This window comes from Phocoena sinus, chromosome 18 (genome assembly GCF_008692025.1).
Source record: "Phocoena sinus isolate mPhoSin1 chromosome 18, mPhoSin1.pri, whole genome shotgun sequence".
In the NCBI taxonomy this organism is placed as follows: Eukaryota; Metazoa; Chordata; class Mammalia; order Artiodactyla; family Phocoenidae; genus Phocoena; species Phocoena sinus.
This window is the reverse complement of record NC_045780.1, coordinates 17,972,275-17,999,517: the sequence shown is the minus strand read 5'-3', so window position 1 is coordinate 17,999,517 and position 27,243 is coordinate 17,972,275. Positions and strand designations below refer to the sequence as shown.

Sequence of the window (27,243 nt, the reverse complement as noted above, 5' to 3'; positions counted from 1 at the left end):
GTATGCCTTCTGGTCTGATGTACCAAGAAAACAGTATCACCTTGGTGGTACTCCTGACCAAAATAATAACAATAATAGTTGTGGTAGTAGTAGTAATAACAACCACCTGAGAAAAGTCAGACAAACCCAAATGTGCCATTCTATTAAAAAGCCAGTCTGTACTCTTCAAATACACAGTCATAAAAGATAAAGACTGGGGCTTCCCTGGTGGCACAGTGGTTGAGAGTCCACGTGCCAATGCAGGGGACACAGGTTCGTGCCCCAGTCCGGGAAGATCCCACATGCCGCTGAGCGGCTGGGCCCGTGAGCCATGGCCGCTGAACCTGCGCTCCGCAACGGGAGAGGCCACAACAGTGAGAGACCCGCGTACCGCAAAAAAAAAAAAAAAAAAAAGATAAAGACTGAAGAACTGGATCGAACAAGACTTAAGAAACATGACAACTAACTGCAATGTCTAATCCTGGACTGGATCTTGGGTTTATAAAGGACATTATTGGGAAAAACTAGCAAACTATGAGTGGGGGCCTAAGGATTGGACAGTAGAAATTTATCTACGTGAACCTGACACACTGTGGTTACATTGAAAGGTATACGAACTGATGTATTAAGGGTGTAAGGGGGCACCACACCACTATATATATATATACATATATATACACATACACACACACAGATCAGAGGGAAAGTGAGAATAAGGCAAATATGGGAAAATGCTAAGAATCAAGGAAGCTGGGTGCTGAGTGATGGGTGTACTTTTTTTAAAAAAAGTATTTATTTATTTTCGGCTGCATTGGGTCTTTGTTGCTGTGTGCGGGCTTTCTCTAGTTGTGTCGAGCCGAGGCTACTCTTCATTGCAGTGGGCGGGCTTCTCATTGCAGTGGCTTCTCTTGTTGCGGAGCACAGGCTCTAGGCGCACGGGCTTCAGCAGCTGTAGCACACAGGCTCAATAGCTGTGGTCCATGGGCTTAGTTGCTCCGTGGCATGTGGGATCTTCCCAGACCACGGCTCGAACCTGTATCTCCTGCACTGGCAGGCAGATTCTTAACCACTGCGCCACCAGGGAAGTCCCTTAAATTCCTATTTTTTTATTCTCTACTTGCTATAAACTTCTCTTGTAAAGTTAACACTTCAACTGTATCGCACAGGTTCTGACATGTAGCATCTTCCTATTGTTCATATCTTGGTATTAACTAATTTCCATTAGGATTTCTTGATGCCCAAGGTATTTAGAAGTGCTTACTTTTTTCCCACAATTATGAGGTTTTTGTAACTATCTCATTCACTGATTTCTCATTTAATTGTTTTGTGATCAGAGAACGAAGTCTGAACAACACTGAAATTAGCTGACATTTACTTTATACCAGAGTTTCCCGAAGTTTCTCAGTCTATAGGCCTAAGTGTAGGCCAAAAGAAGTACCTCACAGTTTCCTTTATCAGGTGGTTAGGTCCAAACTTAATAGCAATTTGGGGGGAAAAACACAGAAGTTAAAAAATAATTTTATTTCACTCAGACAAAATATGTGATTAAAAAAACAGTGCAATCTAATGTTTAAATTGTGAACTATTTCAAGATCTAATGATTCTGTGGTATCTGAAATGTTAAGTGCCACTGTGTTTCTCACAAAAATTTAGAATATCCCAAGGTATTCCTTTGATTCACTATGGAGCCCCATGGTACCTCACTGCACAGGGTAGCAACTATGGCTTTATACTATCACAAAACCAATTTTCAAATATGCATGGGGTTTATATGTGTTTATTAGATAATATTCACATATTAAGCTATTTACACCTTTCTATCTCCTGTTAACTAGTGTGTTTATTGTTGACAAAAGTTCTCCCACAATGATTATGTCTTTGACAAATTTCTCCTTGTAATCTTGTCGATTTTGGCTTACATATATTTGGGCATACACAAGTTTAATATTATTATACCTTCTTAGTAAGTTGTTTCTTTTATCAAAAAGTAAGTAACAACCTTCATATTTGAACTGAAAACATCCTAACATAGTCCATTTGGGGCACCCTAGGGCACGAAAATCATACTTCACTCTCAGCAAAAAAATATGTACAACCCAAGTTAAGATAATCAGTCTCTGGGCACGTTTCTGGTGATGTGATTAACCATTAAAGGCGGCGTCACCAAAACCAGGAACTTAAACTGTCCTTCTGCTTGTCACCTAGAGATTTTTACTGTCTTAGAGATTGTACTATAAATTCAGCACCTATAAAAGGTATCTTTTTCTTTTGTCAAGTGGGAGGGGAGCTCAGAGGATATGGAAACTGGCTTAGTTTCAACACCTACCTTATCTCCAAACACATACACACACATTACATCCATTTTAAAGTTCCTTTAGAAATCCATTATTAATCTATTATCCCATGTATGTATTTAACACTTTTTAGATCTTCTGTTTTCTGACATTTGGTTGAACCACATGGAATTGCACTTCGTAGATCAAAGCTTAATTACAGGCAATTTCTTATGACTTGACCTTATATTTTTTGACTTAACAAATTCTGTTATTAATCTCTATATAAAGTTTTTCTTCTTCATTCCATCTTGAAAAAGTGGCTTGCAATCCCATACCTAAATATGTGGAACAAGTCAGCAGTCACTTCTTACATATGTGATGAAGGACAGATAATTATTTACCAGCCACACTTCAAACTTAAATAAGTAATTAAATTTGTTTTTATCCAGCAATACCCTCATTGTTTTAAATCTTTATCTAGTGCTAGTCCTGTAAAACTTAAATCTTTATTTTACAGATGAATAAATGGGGACACAGAGAACCTGGCTAAACTAAATTATATACCTGGGAAATATCAGTTAAGATTTGAACCCAGAGACTGCAGAGCTGAGACTGTGGTGGCTACAGAGACTGTTTCTTAAATATATTCTACTGCTTGCTTTTTTTAAGATGTAGTCCAACTCTGGTTGCATCTAAATGCTTCTAAAGAGGTAGAAAAAAAATGCTCACAAGACAGATTTTCCCCTCAATATAAACATTTATGAAGTGATACTACTGATGGGTGGTTACATGAATATTCACCCAGGAGTTTTATATATTATCTTTACATTTTGGGCACTCTGCTCAATGTGTTATACCTCAACTGAAAATTGGAGGGAAAAAAACAACATTACTTGTTCATCAATCAGGTAAAAATCTGACAACCTAACACAAATTATTGTTCCTGAAGAATCACTTAACTGATCTTAACAAATGGCTGCTTTTCTTCTTTTCAAATGGATTCTAATTTACTAATTCAGGGTTTTTTAATTAAAACTTCTATTGAGATAATTGTAAATCTGCATGCAGTTGTAAGAAATAATGCAGAAATCCCTCGTACACTTTGCCCAGGTTTCCCCAATAGTAACACTTTGCAAAACTATAGTAAAACGTCACAACCAGGACACTGACATTGATACAATCCACTGATTTTATTCAGATTTTCTGTCTTACTTGCATTCACTGTATGTGTGTTTATGTGTATTTAGTTCTATACAATTTTATCACCTGTATATGTTCTTGTATCCACCATTATAGTCAAGATACTGAACAGTTCCAAAACCAGAAAATGCCCTCTCACCTCCAGCCCCTACCAACCCCCAGTAACCACTAATCTGTCCTCCATTTCCAAAATTTTATCATTTGAAAAATATTCTATGAATGTAATCGTACAGTATATAATCTTTTTGTGATGGGCTTTTTTTGCCCAGCATAATTCTCTGGAAATTCATGCAAGCTGCTGCTTCTATCAGTAGTTTGCATGTTTTCCAGAGTGTCTGTACCATTTTACATTCCCACCAGCAATGTATGAGTGATCCAGTTTCTCTGTATCCCCACCAGCATCTGGTATTATCACTGTCTTTTTATTTTAGCCACTCTGATACATGCTTTTAGTTTGTCTTAGTCCGTATTTCCCTGATGGCTAATGATGCATTAATCAGCAGCAGCAGCATGATTGCTGTTGGTATATCTCCTTTAATGAAATGTCTCTTCATATCTTTTACCCATTTTCTAATTGGATTGTTTGGGGTTTTTTTTTTTTTACTACTGAGCTTTAAGAGTTCATTACATATGCTAGATACCAGTCCTGTAATGGATATGTGGTTTTCTTCCAGTCTCTAGCTTGTATTTTCATCCTATTCACATGGGCTTTCACAGAGCAAAATTTTTAAATTTGTTAACATCCGATTTTCCTTTTATGGATTATGATTTTGTGGTGAAGTATAAGAACTCTTTGCCTGGTTCTAGATCCTGATGATTTTCCTCCAATTTTTTGTTTCTAAAAGCCTTATGATTTACTTTTACATCTAGGATCCATTTTGTGTTTTTGTATAAGGTGTGAGATTTAGATTGAGGTTCTTTTCTTTTCTTTTTGCCTATGGATGTCCAATTGTTCTAGTACTGTACCATTTGTTTAAAACGCTATCCTTCGTGCATTAAATTAGTTGGGTGTTTTTGTATGGGCTGATCTCTGGGTTCTATCTCTGTTCCACTGATGTCTATCCTTCTGCCAGTACCACACTGTTCATCACTGTAGCTATTCTAGCAGCCTTAATATTGGGTAGAGCAACTGCTCCTATTTTACTCTTTATCAGGATTATTTTAGCTCTTCTAGAGCTTGTGCCTTTCCATGTACGTTTTAGAATAAGCTTGTCTATGTCTACAAAAAAACCCTGGAGAGAGTTTGAAAACAGATAAACTTGAGAACAGGCATCTTTACTAAGACAATGACCACAGTATATGCCTCTCCATTTACTTAAGTCTTATTTGATTTCTTTCATCAACATTTTATAATGTTCAGCATACAGATCCTATACATGTTTTCTTAATGTATATCAAGGTATTTTATGTTCTTTGGAGTGCTTATAAATGGCGCTGTGCTTTTAATTTTGGTTTCTGCAAGCTCATTGTTAGCATATATAAGTGATTAACTTTTATGTGTGATCTTGTTTTCTGTGACCTTGCCAAACTCACTTATTAGTTCTAGAAACTTTTTTCTAGATTCTTCAGCATTTTTTTTAAACATCTTTATTGGGGTATAATTGCTTTACAATGGTGTGTTAGTTTCTGCTCTATAACAAAGTGAATCAGTTATACATATATATATGTTCCCATATCTCTTCCCTCTTGCGTCTCCTTCCCTCCCACCCTCCCTATCCCACCCCTCCAGGCGGTCACAAAGCACCGAGCTTCTTCAGCATTTTTTACATAGATAATCATGTCATCTAGAAATAGGGAAAGTTTTATTTCTTCTGTTCCAAATTACGTCTTTTATTTCTTTTTCTTGAGTTACAGCACTGGCTAGAACTTCCAGCACTACAATAAATAAGAGTGGTGAGAATGGACATCCATGTCTTGTTCCCAGATCTTAGGGGAAAAGCATTTAGTCTTTCACCATTAAGTATGATGTTAGCTATGAGGTTTTTTGTAGATGCTGTTTATCAAATCCAGGTAATCCCCTTCTATGTCTAATTTGTTGAGTTTTATCAGGAATGGGGTGTCAAGTGCTTTTTCAGCATCAGTTGATGTGATCATATGACGCTTCCTCTTTAGCTTGTTAATATGGGGAATTTAGGCTTTTTTTTTTTTTAGGCTATTTTTAAAAAGAGATATTTTACTTAAGTCAGACAGCTAAACCAAGTACTGGATCCGATCAGTCCAATGGGCATTTTGGTGGTGTTTTTCTTTATGTAAGAACTCAACCTGCCCCAATCCCAGATCTAATGACAGTAAAGTACTATGGCATATCTGACTGATCAATCACCAAGAGAAGATTATATCAAGTTTAATACAATGTGCCGAAGTTATAAATGCCAGTGACAGGTTTTGGATCAATTTTCAATTTATGAGGCATTATTCACTTAAACATTTACATTGAGAGGCATCATAGCATAACGGTTAAAAGCTCAGCTCTGCCATTTTTCAGCTGTGTGACTTTATGCAAGTTATTTAATTCATATGTAATTCTGTTTTCAACATGATATAAAACAGAAATACAGACTTCTGTGTAAATGTTGATGCATAAGGGCCTAATTAAATAAGAAAGCAAGAGATCAAGGAGACAAAAGAAAACAAAAGAGTTCAAACAAAAAGAGTCTGAGGCCAGTAAAGCACTACATATTAATAACTAGATTTCACCCTCAATTTTTATAGATCAGTATCAGTGTTATTCAAAGTATGGCCACTGGCTAAACGTCCTCGAACAAATTATTTGTTTTAGGTTTGCTACAAGATAAGGAACTTGTGTTAGTAATCAACTGTGAAAATAAACACACCATTTAGTTCCATTATTCATTTATTTAGGCAGAAAGACTTTGATGGTAAAGGAAGCAGTGTCTTAACATTTTGACACAAGCTCCCTGACTTGTCACAGATCAGTGCTTCTGAGCACTGTTCTATATCTAAAGTGTTTCTCTTAAAGCTTCAATAAATGATTTAAATTTAAGTAAAAATTGAAGATATCATAATTCAATTAAATTCTTGAACATGAGCATGTAATGAGTACCAACTACATGTCCAGAATTTGACTGGGCATTTTGGGATGGGCTAGGAGAGAGACCTGGGAGTACTGGGGTTGGGGGTCGGGGCTGGGTCGGGGAGTGTGGTTACTACCTTCACTTTAGAAGCTTACCATCTAACAGAAGTGTGTAGAGCTCATCTAAGAAGCTGGGAACGAGCTCTCTTTCTTGTATTCTCAAGAATCTCAATGTCAGTAATAACAATGCTGTGACTGTCTCCTCAATGGAGCAACAGAGACAGCAAGGCTGAAATCAGAGGCAGACACTCTGACCATAAAGAGTGGAGGAATCTTCTTTTGAAGGGCTCTATACACCTCTGGAGAATTATATCAAAATCAATTAAGCTTTGAAGTACAGGCATTGTTTCAGGAAAGGGTCACTTTCTGCTGCTTACTTAGGGAATTCTGAAATGTGAAATAAGGAACTGCTTGATATTTCTTCAGTTAATTTTATTTTGATCCTCCTACAAGGATTTTTCAGGAATTAATCATAGTAATTGGAAAGGAAATAATGTTATCCAGAAGGAAAAAAAAGAGGAGATAAGAAAGCGGTCTCTAAAGAAACCAAGGTGAATATTCAAAAAGATGTACTCTGGGGGCTTCCCTGGTGGTGCAGTGGTTGAGAGTCCGCCTGCCGATGCAGGGGACACGCGGTCGTGCCCGTGAGCCGTGGCCGCTGAGTCTGCGCGTCCGGAGCCTGTGCTCCGCAGCGGGAGAGGCCAAGAGAGATGTACTCTGATAAGCAAGAAATTTTAATTCTATAAATTAAATACAAAGGGCAGCACAAGTATAAAAGGAACAAATCACCAAATATAAATATAAGTGAATAGCTTAGATTTATAAGCATATCAGAAGGGCGAAAAAGCTTAAAACAGGAGAGGATTCTGAGTAATACTAAGACCAATACAAAAGTTTCAGAATTGTATTCCAAGCATGAAAAGTTAAGGGAAAGTGAAGGTTCACATCTGGAGATAGCTGGTGTAATGTGAAGAGATAACAACAAATGAATAATTACTTAATTCCAATTTTATTCCTATCAGCTCTATTACAGAGAATGATCTTTACATGATGAATGAAAAACCAGATACAAAAGGATACACACAATTCTATTTATATAAAGTTCAAAATATGCAAAATATGTAAAATAATCTATAATGTTAGAAATCAGGATAATGGTTGCCTTTGGGGGAAAGCAGAAACTGTGAAGGGGCCTTGGGATACAGGTAGTGTTTCTTTCTTGATCTAGGAGCTGGTTACACAAATGTGTTCACTTTGTGAAAATTCATCAAGCTGTACACTTAAGTTGTGTTGACTTTTCTGTAGGTGTGTTATATGTTAATAAAAAGTTAAAAGGAAAAGAAAAAGAAGCCAAGTCCAAAGTGTTACGACTGGCAAGGAGCTCACCTTACTTTATTAAGCTAGGGTTTAGTTCACTTCTCTGGTCCAAATGACCCAAGGAGCTGAAAAAACTTGCACTGATGTTAATCTGTAAGTATCCATGAAGTTAAGGAGTTGAAAGAACATGGGATTAGCAAGTATTTTTCGAATTTAATAAAAAATGGAGCAGAGGGGGTACAGGAGAATGGGTCTCAGGAACTATATACTATACCAAGGAGCATTAACATCGATGCTGAGTAAAAATTAATAACACAAAGTGGGTATGATAATACTTATTGAGTAAATAAATGCACAGGTCCATTTGATGCTAGTGACTCACTGAAAGAGTATGTACTCTCAGAATCAAGACCTTCTTTCTCTCTAAAACTGCAAAGTTTCAAGATGATAATTTAATATATGAGTTTTATGAGTTTTAGGAGTGAATTAGATCAAGAAAATCTAATCTAAGACAAACACAAAGATTTAGAAATAAGTTTCAAATCTATTTTTTTAATGTACATGTATATAGACAGAATTTATTATGTGTACTTTGTTAACTGGTAATTAAAATTTGCTTAAAATAAAATCTGCTTGCATGAAAATACAATCTAATGAAGGTAATTCAAAAATAATAGAAGAAAAGAAAATAAATTTTAACAGTAGTTGCATTCAATTGGTAAGATATAAGATTATTCTACTTTATTTTTCTATAGTGTCTTTAACAAGCACATTTAACTTTTACATGAGGAAGGTGGAGGAATTCTGTCTAGCACATAGCCCACATAGAAAGAGGTTATTAAGAAAAAACAATAGTAACTTCATCAGATGTTGTGAGAATTTCAATGACAGTGGTAAAGTACTTCACACAGTGCCTGGTAACTCAATAAATGGAAGCTTCTATAAATGTATACCATTATAAATTATTTAATGATATATTATGCTGTGTAGTTTTAGGGATGCCTACTAATTTGCTGTAGTATTTTCATTATTCAAGTTATACAAAATTTTAACATCAGAAAAAATCTAATTATTTTTTATTAAACACAAATCACTCTTACCTTTCGCAGTTCAACTGTCACTTCATTTCTGTGTCTTCGCATTGTCTAAAAAGAAAGCCAAAAATTTCATAAGTATCTAAATATTGATACTGCTAGTACATAAATTAAGGTCTCTGGCATTTAAGATTTAAATTTAAGATTCTATTTTTAAAGATTAAGGATTAATCAGTTTTAGACTTTAAATGATGAACTACAGGAGGTTAAAAAGCCAAAACTCCTGTCTATTTTACTGGATATCTGTTGGTTAGTTTTGTGGGGAGTGGGAGGTAGAGCTTGGCTGCCTAGGATCCATCCCCGTTTCCTAACTGCACCCAGGTTTCTATGGGGAATTATATACTCTCCATTGTGTACAGTCTTGATGGAACCATCTATTAAAGCATCTCACTTTCTCCTAGCAAAAACAGGGCATGAGCTTAAACTCAGCCAGCAGAACTCTCCCCTATAACTCTAAACCTAGAGCAAAATGGAAAGAAAAAAAAAAAAGCACATTAATTTCCAAAGGAAGCATTTGGACAAAGTAGTGAACCATGCCCATATCCTGAACTTGCTGTGTTCCTAGTTACCTGGTGTCCGTAACTCATTCTTTGAACCACCTCATATTCTTTTTTTTTTTTTTTTTTTTCACCTCATATTCTTTTATTTTACTTTTCTGCTTTTTTCATCTTTTTATTATGGAAATAGAAAAGTTGAAGAGTAGTGGGCACAGAGAACACCCAGAGAGTAATTCAAACAACGGGACCCCAAGTGATGAGTGCACAGGGGCAGGGCCCCAGGACAGAGCCAGAGGAGGTGGAAGAAGCAGCCGGGCTGGGGGAGGAGCACAGGAGACCCGAAGAAGGTGTGTCCCAGAGGCCAGGTGCCGACGGGCGGACGAGCCACAAGGAAGCCACCAGAAACTCTGACAAGTGCTTGGGTGGAACCCTGGTGGGAAGGCTGCCATAGTTTCTAAAAAGCACCCAGCAAAGGTAACAGAGACGCTGAGTACTGGCAATCCTTTCAAGGAGTCTTGCTCCAGGACAGCAGTTTGGGAACCTCAGAGTCCACACTGGTGAGGAAGCAGGGTCCTCAGGGGCACAGCGGTCCAGGACACCTTTTGAGCACTTCTCAAGCATCGTGGCAGGCCCTTCTCACAGCAGCCCTGCTGGGTCGTCCTCATCGTCCCTGGTCCTCAGGTAAGAAAGCCTGTAGGGGTCCCCCGACTTTAAGGAGCGGCTCCCGGCCTCTCCTGGGGATGGAGCCCCAGGGCCCTGTGGGCAGGCACCACCTTGCTCCATCTGCAGGTGCACCGTCTCTAGAGGCTTCTTTCTCTGAGTCGGCAGGGCCTGCCCGGAACCCCCACCTCATATTCTTCTAATAAATTATGGTTTTGCTCTTAAGTCAGCCAGAGCTGATTTTTGATGCTTGCAACTAATGTATTCTATTGCAAACGATTCATGTTTAAAAAAAGTAAATGCCTCATTGTCATGGCCTTAAAATCACATAAAAATGAAAATAAATTTGGGATAGATATTTTGTATCAAAAGATAAAGAAGTATCCTTCTACAATTTACTAAGAGGCTCTATCAGGAATGTCTTAACAGGAATTAGTGAAATGACTAGATATCCCTTCTCCCATTGACATAGTGATATAATGGATTATTTTATTACACATACAAATATGATAAATGGTTACATTTTCAGAATAAAGGCTACATGTTATGGTATATTATTATTTTAATATACTGCTAGATTCAGTATGTTATATTTTATTTAATGATTCTTTTGTTATGGTACCTCTGTCAAGTTTTCTTAAAGTGCAGTAATAAATTAATCTCTTTGCAGGGAAAAAATATCCCATGGAACACAAATTACACACTTTGTTAAATACATTGAAATATTAACCTAGATATAAACTCGTGCTTAAATATAGATATATATTAAATATAAACAAAACTGCCAAACAAAATTCAAATTAGTAACATTTATTTAATGTGATGGAATGATGCACTGATAAAACTATTATCACTAATAGGGTTCAACAGTACAAAGAAAGAGCCCTGAATCTAATTCTATATTTAATATGTTTCTGCATTTAGGCTTCAACACTATCAATACAGAGAATGCTTTATGTATAAATTAATCATACAAACTGTAATAAATATTGAGCAATCAAATACCAATATTAATGAAGTGTTATTTGATCACTCTGTAAAGAAAGCTGTCTTTATTCACTTGAAGATTAGAATTGCACCAATTGTCAAAATTTGCCTGTATAAACATCTAATCCAATTGTTACTAGAGCTGAGAAGAAAAAGTATTTTCATTGTAATAACTATTACATTTAATCGTTTACAAATTGTTATAAGATAGTACACAACAAAAAGACCCAGGCAGCCTATCTCCTCCAAAATATGATCAAGTTACTGCTACACTGTAATTTCCATTAAAGTACTACTTCAGCTTGGATAGAAGTGATGAGTTAACTTCTGAAGTACTCTAAATTAGGAATCCATACTTCCCAGGGGGTTAGTTAGCATGTGAAGTGCCCAAATCAGAAGTTAGCTCCCAATCAGTAAGTGTTTTGAATATCAACATCTGAATTTAGACATGTGTTTATTAGCATAAAAGATGTTGGAAATAATTTTATATTGCTGAACTGGAATTCTTCAAGATATACGGATTAACTAGAAACACTGTACAAGTATCTTGATTCTTACCTGCTTGCGGTTTAAGAATCTGACAAGCCCTGCAATCTGTATTCAGAGAAGTTTCTGGCTCTAAGCTTCCTTTTGATCCTGTGTCCCACCCCATCTTGGAGGATTCTGTCCGCTAATCCTAGTCAGATCTTTCTGGTATCTGCTGAGGGTTGAAGTTTTATTACAAGGTAGTAGAGTCTAAAAGAGCTAAACCCATAAAACAAGCTATATGACTTTTTGTGACTGCTTGCTAAAACATGTTTGTATGGGTGGTAAATTCTGTCTAAGGCTTGTTTTATTTTTTTATATATAACTCACTGGGAATTCCCTGGCGGTCCAGTGGTTAGGACTCAGCACTTTCACTACCAAGGGCCAGGATTCAATCCCTGGTTGGGGAATTGAGATCCCACAAGCCACACAGAGCGGCCAAAAAGAAAGAAAAAAAAGAAAAAAAAGAACGTAACTCATTGATAGTAAAATTTCTAAGGAAAACCACCTCTTGCCCTCACCTATCTATATAAAGGCCTCCTATTCATCCAAAAGAACCTATGAGTGTAAATGGCCAAATGGCTTAGGTCAGTTAACAACAGGTACTGACTACCATCTATGATACAAGTACCTTTGAGTTAGTCCATCACTCATTCTCCTCTCTGTTTAGTTACAGAAAAAGGCTTTTTTCTTAGGGCCTCTCCTCCCTTACATTCTTCCCAAGTGAGCTCATCTACTCTTATGTCTTCGATTACTGTTTGAAGACCACTCCCAAATATCTATCTTTATTCAGCTCTCTTGCCTGGGCTTCAAATCTGTAAGTATAATATTCACTCATTTGATAAAAATTTACTAAATTCAACCAAATGCTCCAGGACAATATGCCTGCAACTAGGAGGCAAGTATAGCAATTACAGTCTAGTACAGTGGTGAGCAAACTGCAGCCTATGGGCCAATTCTGGCAAGCTGTCTATTTTTGCAGGACCCCACAGGAATAGTTCGTATATTTTTAAGTGGTTACATTATAAATGATATTGTGTCTACATTAACTTAATTTTTGTCTCTTGGCCCACAAAGCCTACAATATTTACTATCTCTCCTTTTAAGAAAAAGTTTGCCAGCAGCTGTTCTAGGGAAGAAGATGGTAGTAATAAGCAGTAACACGAGTGTGTTAAATGTTCAGATAGGAAAGTAAATAATAAAGTTCTATATCAGAAGGAGACATGATCAGAGGGTCAGGAAAAGGCTCGTTGAAGAATTAAAATATGTGTGCACGTGTGTATGTTTAGGATTAGAGGACAGATAATTTTAAGGCCTCAAACTCAGCTGCTTATAAATATCACACCTGCTCCCCCATCTTCCCCTCCCAAAAAAACACCCCCTACGATTCCATGAATATTCCCAATATTAGGAAACAGTGCAATCATCCAAACCGTTGCACGAACCCGTATCCTGGGAGATCATCCATGTCTACTCACTCTCTCATTCTCTGACATCCAATGGAGTCACCAAAATAGGATTCAAACCTTCTAGCTTTATTGCCACTATCCTAGACTAAGCCACCATCATGTCACATGTCACCCGGATCACTACTAGTCTCCTAACTAGTCTCCTTCTACGCACTGAATCAGTTTTCCACAATGCAGCCAGATCATTCTTTTTTTTAATGCAAACCTGTGTTGCCATTCTCTTGAATAAAACCTCTCGATGGGACTTCCCTGGCGGTCTAGTGGTTAAGACTCTGTGCTTCCAATGCAGGGAGCGCAGGTTCAATCCCTGGTAGGGGAAATAAGATCCCACATGCCACACGGCCGAAAAAAAGTTACCAGGACAGCCAAACCAAAACCCCATGGATAAAATCTACAAGATTGGGTGACAAGTAACCCCACGAATTCTCAAATACAAGAAGGATCTGGTTAAATCACCAACTATAGGACTCACATGGGCTCAGCGTATCTGCAGAAGGGAACACAAGAGCAGAAGTTACTGGGTAACTGAAGGACTTGAGGGGAGGAGAACCCCAAATCATGAATCGTTAGAGTTTAGAAAGGCAATTTGAGAATAGCTGCAAATGGAAGGGATCTTCTGCACATGCTAACGTTGTAAAATACGACGAGAGTAGACTCAAAAACAAGGGGCTGAAGTCCCCCTACCTGGAAAAAGCCCTATAACTGAAAATAAATTTCCGGGAAAAGAATTCCAAGTGATCTGGGCTTCCCTGGTGGCGCAGGGGTTAAGAATCTGCCCGCCAATGCAGGGCACATGGGTTCGAGCCCGGGTCCTGGAAGATCCCACATGCCGCGGAGCAAGTAAGCCCGTGCACCACAACTACTGAGCCTGCGCTGTAGCACCCAGGAGCCACAACTACTGAAGCCTGCGCACCTAGAGCCCGTGCTCCGCAACAAGAGAAGCCGCCGCAAAGAAAGCCCGCTCACCGCAACAAAGAGTAGCCCCGCTCTCAGCAACTAGAGAAAACCCGCGTGCAGCAGCGAAGACCCAATGCAGCCAAAAATTAAATAAATGAATAAATTTATAAACAAACAAACAAAAAAAGAATTCCAAGTGATCAAGACATGCTCAATTGGGGCAAAGTAAAGAGAGGATCCAGATAAAAGTGGGTTAGTGAAACAAGAAGCCAGATCTCAGAAAATAGGAAGATATATAAATAAATAAATATATAATATATATTTTATCTAATCACTTAAAAAGGAACAGAAGAAGGGGGTCTAGAGTGGTAAAGCTAGAAAAGCTATTCTGACCCCCCACTCACTCCAAAGAGTTCAGGAAAACCTATTATAAAGTGTACAATATAAAGGATTGGGGTCAAATTCTATGCCATAAGACACAAGGAGCAGAATGATGCATAAAAGACTACCAAAAAGCTGTACCAACAAAACATGTAAAAATTATATGCCTAGAGAATGATAGAAGATGTGAAAGAACATTATAATCAGAATTAGAAACACTCGGTAATGAGGTACTAGAAATCAGGAAGGTATTTGAAATAAAAGAAAAAATATTTCAGAAAAGGAAACCTAACCAAGAACAATAACACAACAGGTAATGCTTAAGAGATACAGAATGTGCAAAGAACTAAAATTTTAATAAAAAAGAAATGAAGGTGAAAATTATTAGAATTAAAGTGACAATAAAGATAATAATTAAAGGGAAAAATATCCTGAACTAAAAGACTTGAAATAAATACTGAAAAAGCACACAATGTACCTGGGAAATCAACCCAGGAAAAACCAGTACCATGATATATTAGAAAGACTAATGGATTTCAAAAAAAAGAAAAGAAAAAAAGAAAGAAAGAAGAGAAAAGACAAGACAGATGCCTCTGGATGTCAGATATGTATACACACACACATATGCAGATCTGATAAGTGAGTCCACAAGGTCACAGGATACAAGATAAAAATATAAAAATCTATTGTATGTCTATATACTAGCAATGAACACATAGGCATCAAAATTAAAAATACAGAGAATATTCTAATTTCATTCTTTTATATGTAGCTGTCCAGTTTTCCCAGCACCACTTATTTTTTTTTAGTATTTATTTTGGCTGTGCTGAGTCTTAGTTGCAGCACACAGCATCTTCGTTGTGGCATGCAGAATCTTTAGTTGTGGCATGCGGACTTCTTAGTTGTGGCATGCAGACTCTTAGTTGCGGCATGCATGAGGGATCTAGTTCCCTGACCAGGGATCAAACCCAGGCCCTCTGCATTGGGAGAGCGGAGACTTACCCACTGGACCACCAGGGAAGTCCTAGCATCACTTACTGAAGAAACTGTCTTTACTCCATTGTATATTTTTGCCTCCTTTGTCATAGATTAATTGACCATAGGTGTGTGGGTTCATTTCTGGGCTTTCTATCCTGTTCATTGATCTATATTTCTATTTTTGTGCCAGTGCCATACCGTTTTGATTACTTTAGCTTTGTAGTATAGTCTGAAGGCAGAGAGTCTGATTCCTCCAGCAATATACTAGCAATGAACACATGGGCATCAAAATTAAAAATACAAACAATATCATTAATAATCTCTCAAAAAAATAAATACTTAGGTACGAACCTAACAATACATGTACAGGATATAGATGTTGAAAATGATACAACACTGATGAAGGAATTCAAGAATCTAAAAAAAAATGGAGAGACACACTGTGTTCATGGATTGGTAGACTCAATTTGATGTCAATTCTCCTCACAATGATATACAGACTTAGCATAATTGCTTTCAAATCCCAGTAATACTGAAGTTTATACAGAAAGCCAAAGTAATTAGAATAGCTAAAATAATTTTGAGGAAAAAAAAAGTGGGAGGAATTAGTCTATCTTAACTTCAAGATTTATTATATAGCTATAGTAATAAACACTTGTGTGATATTGGTGAAGAAATACATACACTGCTCAATGGAATAGAACAGAGAACACAAAACAGACTTACACAAGTATGCTCAGCTGACTTTTGACAAAGGTATGAAAGCAATTCAATGGAGGAAAGTTAGACTCTTCAACAAATGATGCTGTTCAGGTAGATATTGATAGACAAATATATGAACCTCAACTTAAGACTCATACCTTACACAGAAAATAAAACAAAATGAATCATGCTTAAAAGTAAAACTATAAACTAATTTTTTAGAAGAAAATTAAGAAAGAAACTTTAGGATCTAGAACTAGGCAAAGAGTTCTCAGACTTGACCCTAAAAGCATGATCCACAAAAGGAATAACTGGTAAACTGGACCTCATCAAAATGTTAACATCTTGCTCTGAGAAAGCTTCCATGTGGAGAGGATGAAAACACAAGCTAGAAACAGAAAAAAAAAATCTGCAAACCACACATATATGATAAAGGACTGGTATCTGGAATATACAGAGAACTCTTACTCAAAATTAGAATACACAATCAATTAAATTAGAAAACGGGCCAAAGAAATGAAGAGACATTTCATCAGAGGATATACAGATGGCAAATAAGTATATGAAAAGATGTTCAATGTTATTAGCCATTAGGGAAATGCAAATTAAAACCAAAATGAGTTATTACTACACACCTATCAGAACAGCTAAATTAAATAACTGAGACAACACAAATGCTGGGGAAGATGTGGAGAAACTCCTACATTGCTAGTGGGAATGTAAAACGATACCTGGAAAATCTTTTTTTTTTTGTGGTACGCGGGTCTCTCACCGCTGTGGCCTCTCCCATTGCGGAGCACAGGCTCCGGACGCGCAGGCTCAGCGGCCATGGCTCACGGGCCCAGCCGCTCCGCGGCATGTGGGATCCTCCCAGACTGGGGCACAAACCTGTGTCCCCTGCATCGGCAGGCGGACTCCCAACCACTGCACCACCAGGGAAGCGCCCGGAAAATCATTTCTTAAAAACTAAACATGCAAATACACTGTACTTAGCAACTACTGAACATTTATTCCAGAGAACATGAAAACTTATGTTCACAAGAAACCTGTACACAAGTGTTTATAGAAGCTTTATTCATAATAACCCAAACCTGGAACCCAGACATTCTTTGCAGTTTAAAGAAACTGTGGTACATCCATACCACGGAATGCTATCCAACAATAAAAAGGAATAAACTATTGATACAAGCGACAGCTTGGATGAATCTCCAGGGAATTATGCTAAGAGAAAAAAAGCCAATGCCAAAAGGTTATATACCATATAATTCCATTTATATAACATTCTTGGAGTAACAAAATTATAGAAATGAAGAAGAGATTAGTGGTTGCCAGGGGCTGAGGATGGGGCAGGATGGGAGGAAGTGAGCATGGCTACAAAATGGCCACATGAGAGATCCCTGTGGTGATGGAAATGTTTTATATCTTGACTGTGTAAATATCAATATTTTACTATAAAGCTGCAAGACGTTACCATTGGGGGAACTGAGTAAAGGGTCTCTCTGTATTGTGTTTTACAATTGCAGGTGATTCTACAATTATCTCAAAATAAAGGTCAATTTTTACAAACTTTTAAAGGGAACTCCCTGGCGGTCCAGTGGTTTAGGACTCAGTGCTTTCACTGCCGAGGGCACGGTTCAATCCCTGGTCCCACAAGCTGCACAGCACAACCACAAAAATAAATAAAACAAGCAAACCTTTTTTTAAAAAAACCTTTCTAAAAAAAGGGTATATTTTACATCAGATGCTGAGAAGGAGGGGAAGAAGAGGTCACTACCAATTTCCAAAATGCACAAAATAGGGAAGCAGTAGATAATAACTAAAAGAGAATGGACTAAATAAAGCTAACTAACCACCATAACAAAAATATAAACCTTCTAAAATATCAAAAAACATACTGAAAGGGCTTCCCTGGTGGCGGAGAGGTTTAGAATCCGCCTGCCAATGCAGGGGACATGGGTTCAAGCCCTAGCCCGGGAAGATCCCACATGCGGTAGAGCAACTAAGCCCATGTGCCACAACTACTGACTGAGCCTGTGCTCTAGAGCCCACGAGCCACAACTACTGAGCCCACGTGCCACAAGTACTGAAGCCCATGCGCCTAGAGCCCACGCACCTAGAGTCCATGCTCCACAACAAGAGAAGCCACCGCAATGAGAAGGCCATGTGCCGCAACGAAGCGTAGCCCCCGCCTGCCACAACTAGAGAAAGCCCGCGTGGAGCAACAAAGACCCAATGCAGCCAAAAATAAATTAAGGAAAAAAAAAAAAAAAGACCCAAAGCTTTCTCTAAAAAAAAAAAAAAAAAAAAAAAAAAATACTGAAAGAAATACATAAAATAGATTGCATAGAACTATTTTACACATAAATATATGGGAATAGGGAGGAAATAAGGTAGAGAGCTCAAGGAAACTAGGCTACATTTGACTTTAGAACCGTATGAAAAAGAATTATATATGTGTATGACAAAATTAAACTTTAAGAAAAAGCAATCCATAAAAATTTTTTTAAATTTATGAACCTAAATGTGCATCCAGTTGGTAGCATAGTCATACTGTCCTATGTAACTTTTCAACACAGAAATCTGTATATCCCCAGTCAACCCTAAAGACAAGAGAAGCCTGCATTTGTATAATTGACACTTTATTAAAATTTTGTCCTTTTCAAAACACAGGCCCTGGGTTTCCCTGGTAGTGCAGTGGTTGAGAGTCCACCTGCCGATGCAGGGGAAGTGGGTTCGTGCCCCGGTCCAGGAAGATCCCACATGCCACGGAGCGGCTGGGCCCGTGAGCCATGGCCGCTGAGTCTGCGCATCCAGAGCCTGTGCTCCACAACGGGAGAGGCCACAACAGTGAGAGACCCACATACCGCAAAAAAAAAACAACAAAAAACAAAAAACACAGGCCCTATAGAACATATTGTTTACATATAATTTCATGTGGTTTTAGAGCCATCAGAAAGCCTCTATCAACTCCAGGTTAAGACTCTCTATAACAAAAATAAATAAATAATTTCACAAAAGGACAGAAAGGAACTTTTTGGGGTGATGGAAGTATTCTAAAACTGATTTTGGTGATGGCTGCACAACTGAAAATTTTACTAAAATTCAAACTTTATACTAACAATGAGAAAATTATACTATATATAAACTATACCTAAATAACCCTGTTTTTAAAATTCTCTACAATACCGATATTTATATACTTGTTCCTTGGGCTACCCAGTCTGTTTTTCTAAATACACTAATTGAAGCAAATGTAAAAATTTTACTTGGGGAGAAGGAGGTAGAAGGCTACATAAGGATATAAAATTGGCCTGTCAAGTGGTGATACAGTTAGAAAACAATAGTTCTGGGACAATAAAAACTAAATTTGCCACCAACTGGTTCATTCATGTTTCAAGGTATTTATGACAAAGCTGACTTCTGAAAAGCAATGGAAGCCCCAGGGCAGTGAAATGATAATCTTCAATGTGCTGAAGGAACATTAACTTCAAACTCAGAATTCTTATAAAGAAGGAGTTGTAGAATTTAAATACCACCACTTTACAACAGTTAACAAATTAATGGATCTAGGCAATGTTCATCAATGGTTGCTAATATCACAAAAAGAAAGAACCTAACATTATGTACCATCTAATAAAAATTATGTACCACCTAATAAAAATGATATGTTACCCATGAAAGTGAAAAGCCAACCCATGGAATGAGAAAAGATTTGCAAATCATATATCTGATAAGGGACTTGTATCTAGATGACATAAATGGACCCTTACTATTCAATAATAAGACAATACAATTTTAAAATGAACAAAGGATCTGAATAGACAGTTCTCCAAAGATAAACAAATGGTCAATAAGCACATGAAAAGATGTTCAACATAATTAGCAATCAGAGAAACAGAAATCAAAATCACGAGACACCCATTAAAATGAATAAAATAAAGAAGACAGCTAAGTACTGGTGAGAATGTGGAGAAACTGGAAACTCTCATACACTGCTGGTGGGATTGCAAAATGGTGTAGCCACTGAAAAACAGTCTGGGTGCTCCTCAAAAGGTTAAAAACATTGAGTCATGACATGATTTAGCAACTCTACTCCTAGTATATACCCAAGAGATATGAAAACATGCCTGAACAAAAACTTGTACATGAATGTTCAGAGCAACTCTATCCACAATAGCCAAAAAGTGGAAATAAATGTCCATCAACTGATGAATACATACATATAATGTGGTATATCCATACAATGGAATCATTCAGCAATACAAAGGAATGAAGTACTAACGTATACTAATAACATGCAAGAACCTTGAAAACATTATGCTAAATGAAAGAAGTCAGTCACAAAAGGCAACATATTATATGATTCCATTTATATAAATGTCCTGAATAGACAAATCTATAAAGATAGAAAGTAGATTAAGGAATTCCCTGGCGGTCCAGTGGTTAGGGCTCCACGCTTCCACTGCAGGGGGCACAGGTTTGATCCCTGATTCCACATGCCTAGCTGCACGGAAAGGAAGGGAGGGAGGAAGATTAGTTGGGGGGGAGGAGGGAATGGGGAATGAATCCTAAAGGACGTAACATTCCTTTTTGTGGTAATGAAAATATTCTAAAATTGGATATGGTGATGGTTGCACAACGCATATTTAGTATGAATATGCTAAAAATAAGCATACTGAGCAGATATGAAAATGTATGTGAATTATATCTCAAAATGTTTGGTTTTTTTATAGTATATAATACCACATACAAATCAGACTTGGGGAAGGGAGGGAGTGAGGAAGAAAGGAAGGAAGGAAGGAAGGGAGGGAGGGAAGGAGGGAAGGAGGGAAGGAGGGAAGGAGGGAGGGGAGGGAGGGAGGGAGGAAAGAAAGAAAGAAAGAAAGAAAGAAAGAAAGAAAGAAAGAAAGAAAGAAAGAAAGAAAGAAAGAAAGAAAGAAAGAAAGAAAGAAAGAAAGAAAGAAAGAAAGAAAGAAAGAAAGAAAGAAAGAAAGAAAGAAAGAAAGAAAGAAAGAAAAGAAAGAAAAAAAAAAGAAAGAAAAGAAAGAAAGAAAGAAAGAAAGAAAGAAAGAAAGAAAGAAAGAAAGGAAAAGAAAGAAAGAAAGAAAGAAAGAAGGAAGGAAGGAAGGAAGGAAGGAAGGAAGGAAGGAAGGGTACAAAGCCTTTAAATTTAACAACCAATTTACAGGAAATAAAAAGAACAGGACATACTAAACATCAAGAGGTTGCAATCAGGAAAATTCAGGATAAACAACCCCATTTCTCTAACAACAACAAACAACAAGGCAAAAAGGGAAGGGGGAGTGGCTTGGGAAATGGAGCAAGAACCTATAGATTGACAGAGATTTAAAAGACATATCAACCAATCACAATACATGGACCTTATCTGGATACTGATCCAAACAAACTATAATGTGATTTATACGTACATTAGCACGTGTTCGTGTGTGTTATATATAAAAGACAGCTGGGGAAATCTGAACACTGGATATTTAATACTAAGTTACTACTATTAATTATGTTTAGCTGTAATTTTAAAAATTACTAAATTTTAAAGATATATTATAAAGTATATACAGATTAGAGTAGAAAATAAATTCACCAATAGAAGATATCCCTTAAATAAACCCAAACATACATGGACACTCAATATGATAGAGATGGCATTGCAGACAACTGGGAAAAAGAGGCCATTCAATAAATGGTCCTGAGCCAAATAATTATCCATGTGGGGGAAAAAAAGAAACTAGATACCTACTATACCACCATACAGAAAAGTCAACTCCAGATGGTTTGAAAATTTATAAAAGCAACAGTGAGTTTTTAAAGAAAAATATCTTTACGATCCCTAAGTGGAGAAAGATTTCTTAAGCATAATACAAAAATGCTAAAACCAGAAGGATAACTTCATTAAAATTTAGAATTTCTGTTCTTTGAAAGATGCCACACAGAAAGTGAAAAAAGAAACCAAACCAGAAGAATACTTGAAGCATGAACAATGATTAATAAATACCCGGAATATACAAAGTACTCACACATCACTGGGAAGACAGGAGAAAGACAAGAAAAGGCATTTCAAAGAAGATAAAACAATAATGCCAACATGAAAAGGTGGTCAACCTCATTACTCAGGAAGATACAAATTAAGACCACAGTGAGACACCATTTTGCACTCAAGATTGCCAAAACATTAGCAGGTATAACATCACCGAGTGTTCATGAAGATGTAGAGCAACTGGTGAGATGTCAGTTGGTACAAACATTTTGGGGAGAAAATTTGGCAAAATATAGTAAAGATGAAAAATACCCAAGTACACAACAATTCTACTCCAAGGTATATAAATCCTACAGAAATTCTTACATATACTCATCATGAGATATATATAAGTGGTTTCTGGCATCATTGGTTTGTAATGGCAAAAAATTTTGAAAACAACTCAAATGTTCATTAAAAAGAAAACAAATGAATTGTGAGACAATAATTACTCAGCAATGAGGATGAACGAACTACAGCTACACAAATGAATCCAGAAATGTTAAAAAAAATTTTTTATCTTTTCCTGTTACAAATACAGTATGAATATTTCATATAAAAAAACAAGCAAGCAAAATTAAATGCTATGTTATTTCAGGATACAGATATATGGTAAATCTGGAAAAGCAAAGTAATGATTTACACACATTTATGACAGTGGCTTACTTTTTTTTTTTTTCTTTTATATGTGGAATTAAATCACACATGCTCTGGCTCTGGAGTCACACATGCAATTTCACTACAACACAGAGGCCCAACCCTCAGGGTACAAGTCCCCCAGCCCTGCCATGGCCAGTACAGCGACAGGAGGATTGAACAAGAATGTCACTACTTAGGTGTGGATTACTTCTGGTAGGAAGCTAGGGATGGGAATCAGAGACATAGCTTTTGTTCTAGTTCTTAAATTGAGTACTGGATTCATGGATATTTCTTTTATTATTGCTTCAAAATTTATATCTACATTATCTATTTTTGTATATCAAATGTTACAAAATTTTTTTTAATGTTTAAAGGGAAGAAAATAGCACTACTGATAATACAACCATGCGTTTGAGTTGTCAATAGTTGTGATCCATTGACATTTTGCCTCCCATCTCACTTGTGACCAGTAGCATCAACACACCAAACTGGAGTCATGCAGAGTGTAAACTAATACTAATAATTCCCCATCAGATTTCAGTCCTAAGAATGTGATCCAGAAAACACTGACAATCTCAGTATCACTCCAGTCTAATTCAAACTCTCATTCACCTTCTCATACTACACTTTGCCCTGGGTTAGTAGTTCTCAAATTTTTAGCCTGCATCAGAATAAACTGGCTTTGTTAAAACACACTGCTGCGCTCCATTCCCAGATTTCTCAGCAACAGGTCTGGGGTAAGGGTTAAGAATTTGTTCCAAACAAGATCCCAGATGAGGACTTCCCTGGTGGTGCAGTGGTTAAGAATCCACCTGCCAATGCAGGGGATTTGGGCTCGAGCCCTGGTCTGGGAAGATCCCACATGCTGTGGAGCAACTAAGCTCGTGCACCACAACTACTGAGCCCGTGTGCCACAACTACTGAAGCCCACGTGACTAGAGTCCGTGTTTCGCAACAAGAGAAGCCACCACAATGAGAAGCCCGCGTACCGCAACAAAGAGTAGCCCCCGCTCGCCTCAACTAGAGGAAGCCCGCGCATAGCAATGAAGACCCAACGCAGCCAAAAATCAATCAATCAATAAATAAATAAAATAAAAAAGATCCCAGACGATGCTGATGTTGATGCTGCTGGCCCAAGGAACCACACTCTTAATCACTGCTCTAGGTTTTATTTTCTTCCATAAAATATCCAACAAAATTATCATTAAATTAGAAAGTATCCAAAATTATACTGAACAATTTTCCTCTAAGGTTTAATGTAAATTATTCAACACACACTGAATACATATTGTACAAATTACACGAGTGCACTATCCTACAATGGCACAATACAGTGGTTAGAAACGTTTGTTCTGGAGTCGGCGGTCTAGGGTTAAATTCTGGCTCTCCCACGCGCAAAGCTGATGACACTCTGGGAATGTTACTGGTCTCTCTACCTCAGCTCCTTTCTCTATGAAATAATAACAGTGCCTCATAGGATTATTGCGGCAAATGAGTCAAATTCATGTTAAATGTTTATAATGGGAACAGTGCGTGGCATAGAAAGCCCTCAAAGAATATTAGCTGTCTTCATCATCATTAATGATGCTTCCATATTCCTCATGTGTCAGCATCAATGTTGCATCTATCTCCATACCACTTCAAGACCACTGCTTCTACCCAGCTGTGGAAAAGGTTTATACCATTTAACCATATCACCTTGTGCCCATTCTCACTTCTGTCACCAGTGCCCTTATAATCACTAACGACTAGCAGCTGGCTTAGTTTTCCTCTCCAAATCAAGTTCTGACCACATCCCTGGTGTCTTCAACAACACTTCAAACAGCCCAGTTCAACAGGCTGGCCAGGTACAGGTTCTTCTTTTTTTCTAAGTTTCCAGCAATCCTTTCATCAAGAACCAGCCAGAGATCTGCCAGTCCAATCAGGATAAATTTTGGATGTTTTACATTTCATTCAAAAACTCTGGAACGGTCAACATTTTAATATGAAATGGGTAGACTTTCCCTTAAACACTATGTACAATGTTCTCTAATTTGAAGAATCTCTGACCCTAGTGGCAAAACTCTCCCTACATCCAATTAAGGCATTAAACAATTTCCCATTAATTAGCCATTTGACAGACTGACCTAGATCCACAAAGATTACTTTAGTCTCTTAGCTCCTTGACTTTCTCCCAATTTATTAACCCCTTCCTGTTTTTGCTTCATTCTCACATAGTCCTCATACTTCAACACCTTTGCCCCTTGTATTTCAATCTTGTTGCCCTGGCAAAAAGCTAACCTTGGGTCACTTCAAGTCTCACTGCAAAAGCTGGGCTGCTAAATGTTGCAAGTGAAAACAAAAACAAACCTCAACCTCCAATATGGGTATTATCAACTATAGGTCTCCAATCTCAATTAAACTCTCAATGCTTGCTGTTTGGAAATCTTTCCAGCCTTCCCTAGGTAGGTTTTGTACAAAAAGCTACTGCTCTCAAGCCCCCTTTTCCATACCCTCCTTCCTCTCTGCAGAAAACCAGGCCTTCTGTTTATTTATTTTTATTGGAGTATAACTGCTTTACAATGTTGTGTTAGTTTCTGCTGTACAATGAAGTGAATCAGCTATATGTACACACATACCCCCTCCCTCCCACCCATCTAGGTCATCACAGAGCACCAAGCTGAGCTCCCGATACTATACAGCAGGTTCTAATTAGCTATTTTACTCTTGGCAGTGTATATATGTCAATCCTAATCTCCCAATTCGTTCCCTCCCCCACCACCCCTGGCATCCACATGTCTGTTTTCTATGTCTGCGTCTCTATTCCTGCCCTGAAAATAGGTTCATCTGTACCATTTTTCTAGATTCCACATATATATGCGTTAATATACGATATTTGTTTCTCTCTTTCTGACTTACTTCACTCTGTATGACAGACTCTAGGTCTATCCACATCTCCACAAATGACCCAATTTTGTTCCTTTTTATGGCTGAGTGATATTCCCCAATTTCGTTCCTTTTTATGGCTGAGTGATATTCCACTGTATATATGTACCACATCTTTATCCATTCATCTGTTGTTGGACATTTAGGTTGTTTCCATGTCCTGGCTATTGTAAATAGTGCTGCAATGAACATTGGGGTACATGTGCCATTTTGAACTATAGTTTTCTCAAGGTATATGCCCAGTAGTGGGATTGCTGGGTCATATGGTAGTTCTACTAGTTTGTTAAGGAACCTCCATACTGTTCTCCATAGTGGCTGTATCAGTTTACATTCCCACCAACAGTGTAAGAGGGTTCCCTTTTCTCCACACAGTCTCCAGCATTTATTGTTTGTAGATTTTATGATGATGGCCATTCTGACTGGTGTGAGGTGATACCTCACTGTAGTTTTCATTTGCATTTCTCTGATAATTAGTGATGTTGAGCAGCTTTTCATGTGCCTCTTGGCCATCTGTATGTCCTCTTTGGAGAAATGTCCATTTAGGTCTTCTGCCTATTTTTTGATTGGATTGTTTGTTTTTTTAATATTGAGCTGTATGAGCTGTTTATATATTTTGGATATTAATCCTTTGTCCATTGATTCGTTTGCAAATATTTTCTCCCATTCTGACAGTTGTCTTTTGGCTTTGTTTATAGTTTCCTTTGCTGTGCAAAAGCTTTTAAGTTTCATTAGGTCCCAGTTGTTTACTTATTATTTTGTTTATTTCCATTACTCTAGGAGGTTGGTCAAAAGAGATCTTGCTATGATTTATGTGGAAGTGTGTTCTTCCTGTTTTCCTCTAAGAGTTTTATAGTGTCTGGTCTTACATTTAGGTCTTTAATCCATTTTGAGTTTATTTTCGTGCATGGTGTTAGGGAGTCTTCTAACTTCATTCTTTTACATGTAGCTGTCCAGTTTTCCCAGCACCACTTATTGAACAGACTGTCTTTTCTCCATTGTATATCCTTGCCTCCTAGTTGACCAAAGGTGTGTGGGTTTATCTCTGGGCTTTCTATCCTATTCTATTAATCAATATTTCTGTTTTTGTCAGGCCTTCTATTTATTAAGAAAAAAGAAACCATTAGATAGTAGCAATTCCCTCAACTTCATTTCATGCACTGCACCTCCACATTTCCTCCTCAATCCCATCCCCAATAAACTGCAACTTCAAACATCCTTCTTTCCTTTCATTCTAACACAGTGACAGGGTCTGTCTTTCTGGGTTTTTTTTGCGGTACGCGGGGCCTCTCACTGTTGTGGCCTCTCCCGTTGCGGAGCACAGGCTCCGGACACGCAGGCTCAGCGGCCATGGCTCACGGGCCTAGCCGCTCCGCAGCATGTGGGATCTTCCCGGACTGGGGCACGAACCCGTGTCCCCTGCATCAGCAGGCGGACTCTCAACCACTGCGCCAACAGGGAAGCCCCTGTTTGTAGATTTTTTGATGATGGCCATTCTGACCACTGTGAGGTGATACTTCATTGTAGTTTTGATTTGCATTTCTCTAATGATTAGTGATGTTGAGCATCCTTTCATGTGTTTGTTGGCAGTC

The 27,243-nt window shown here is 37.7% G+C and overlaps 1 protein-coding gene across 4 annotated transcripts in view; it reads right to left on the bottom strand.

Moving 5' to 3' along the window:
* The window catches only part of KPNA3 (karyopherin subunit alpha 3), an 88,009-nt gene that overhangs the window by 31,958 nt on the left and 28,808 nt on the right, over positions 1-27,243 (bottom strand). For all 4 annotated transcript variants that reach the window (XM_032611295.1, XM_032611293.1, XM_032611294.1 and 1 more), the window contains one exon: positions 8,967-9,011. In XM_032611295.1, coding sequence (XP_032467186.1) covers positions 8,967-9,011 — 45 coding nt within the window. The remainder of the gene's footprint in view (positions 1-8,966; positions 9,012-27,243) is intronic.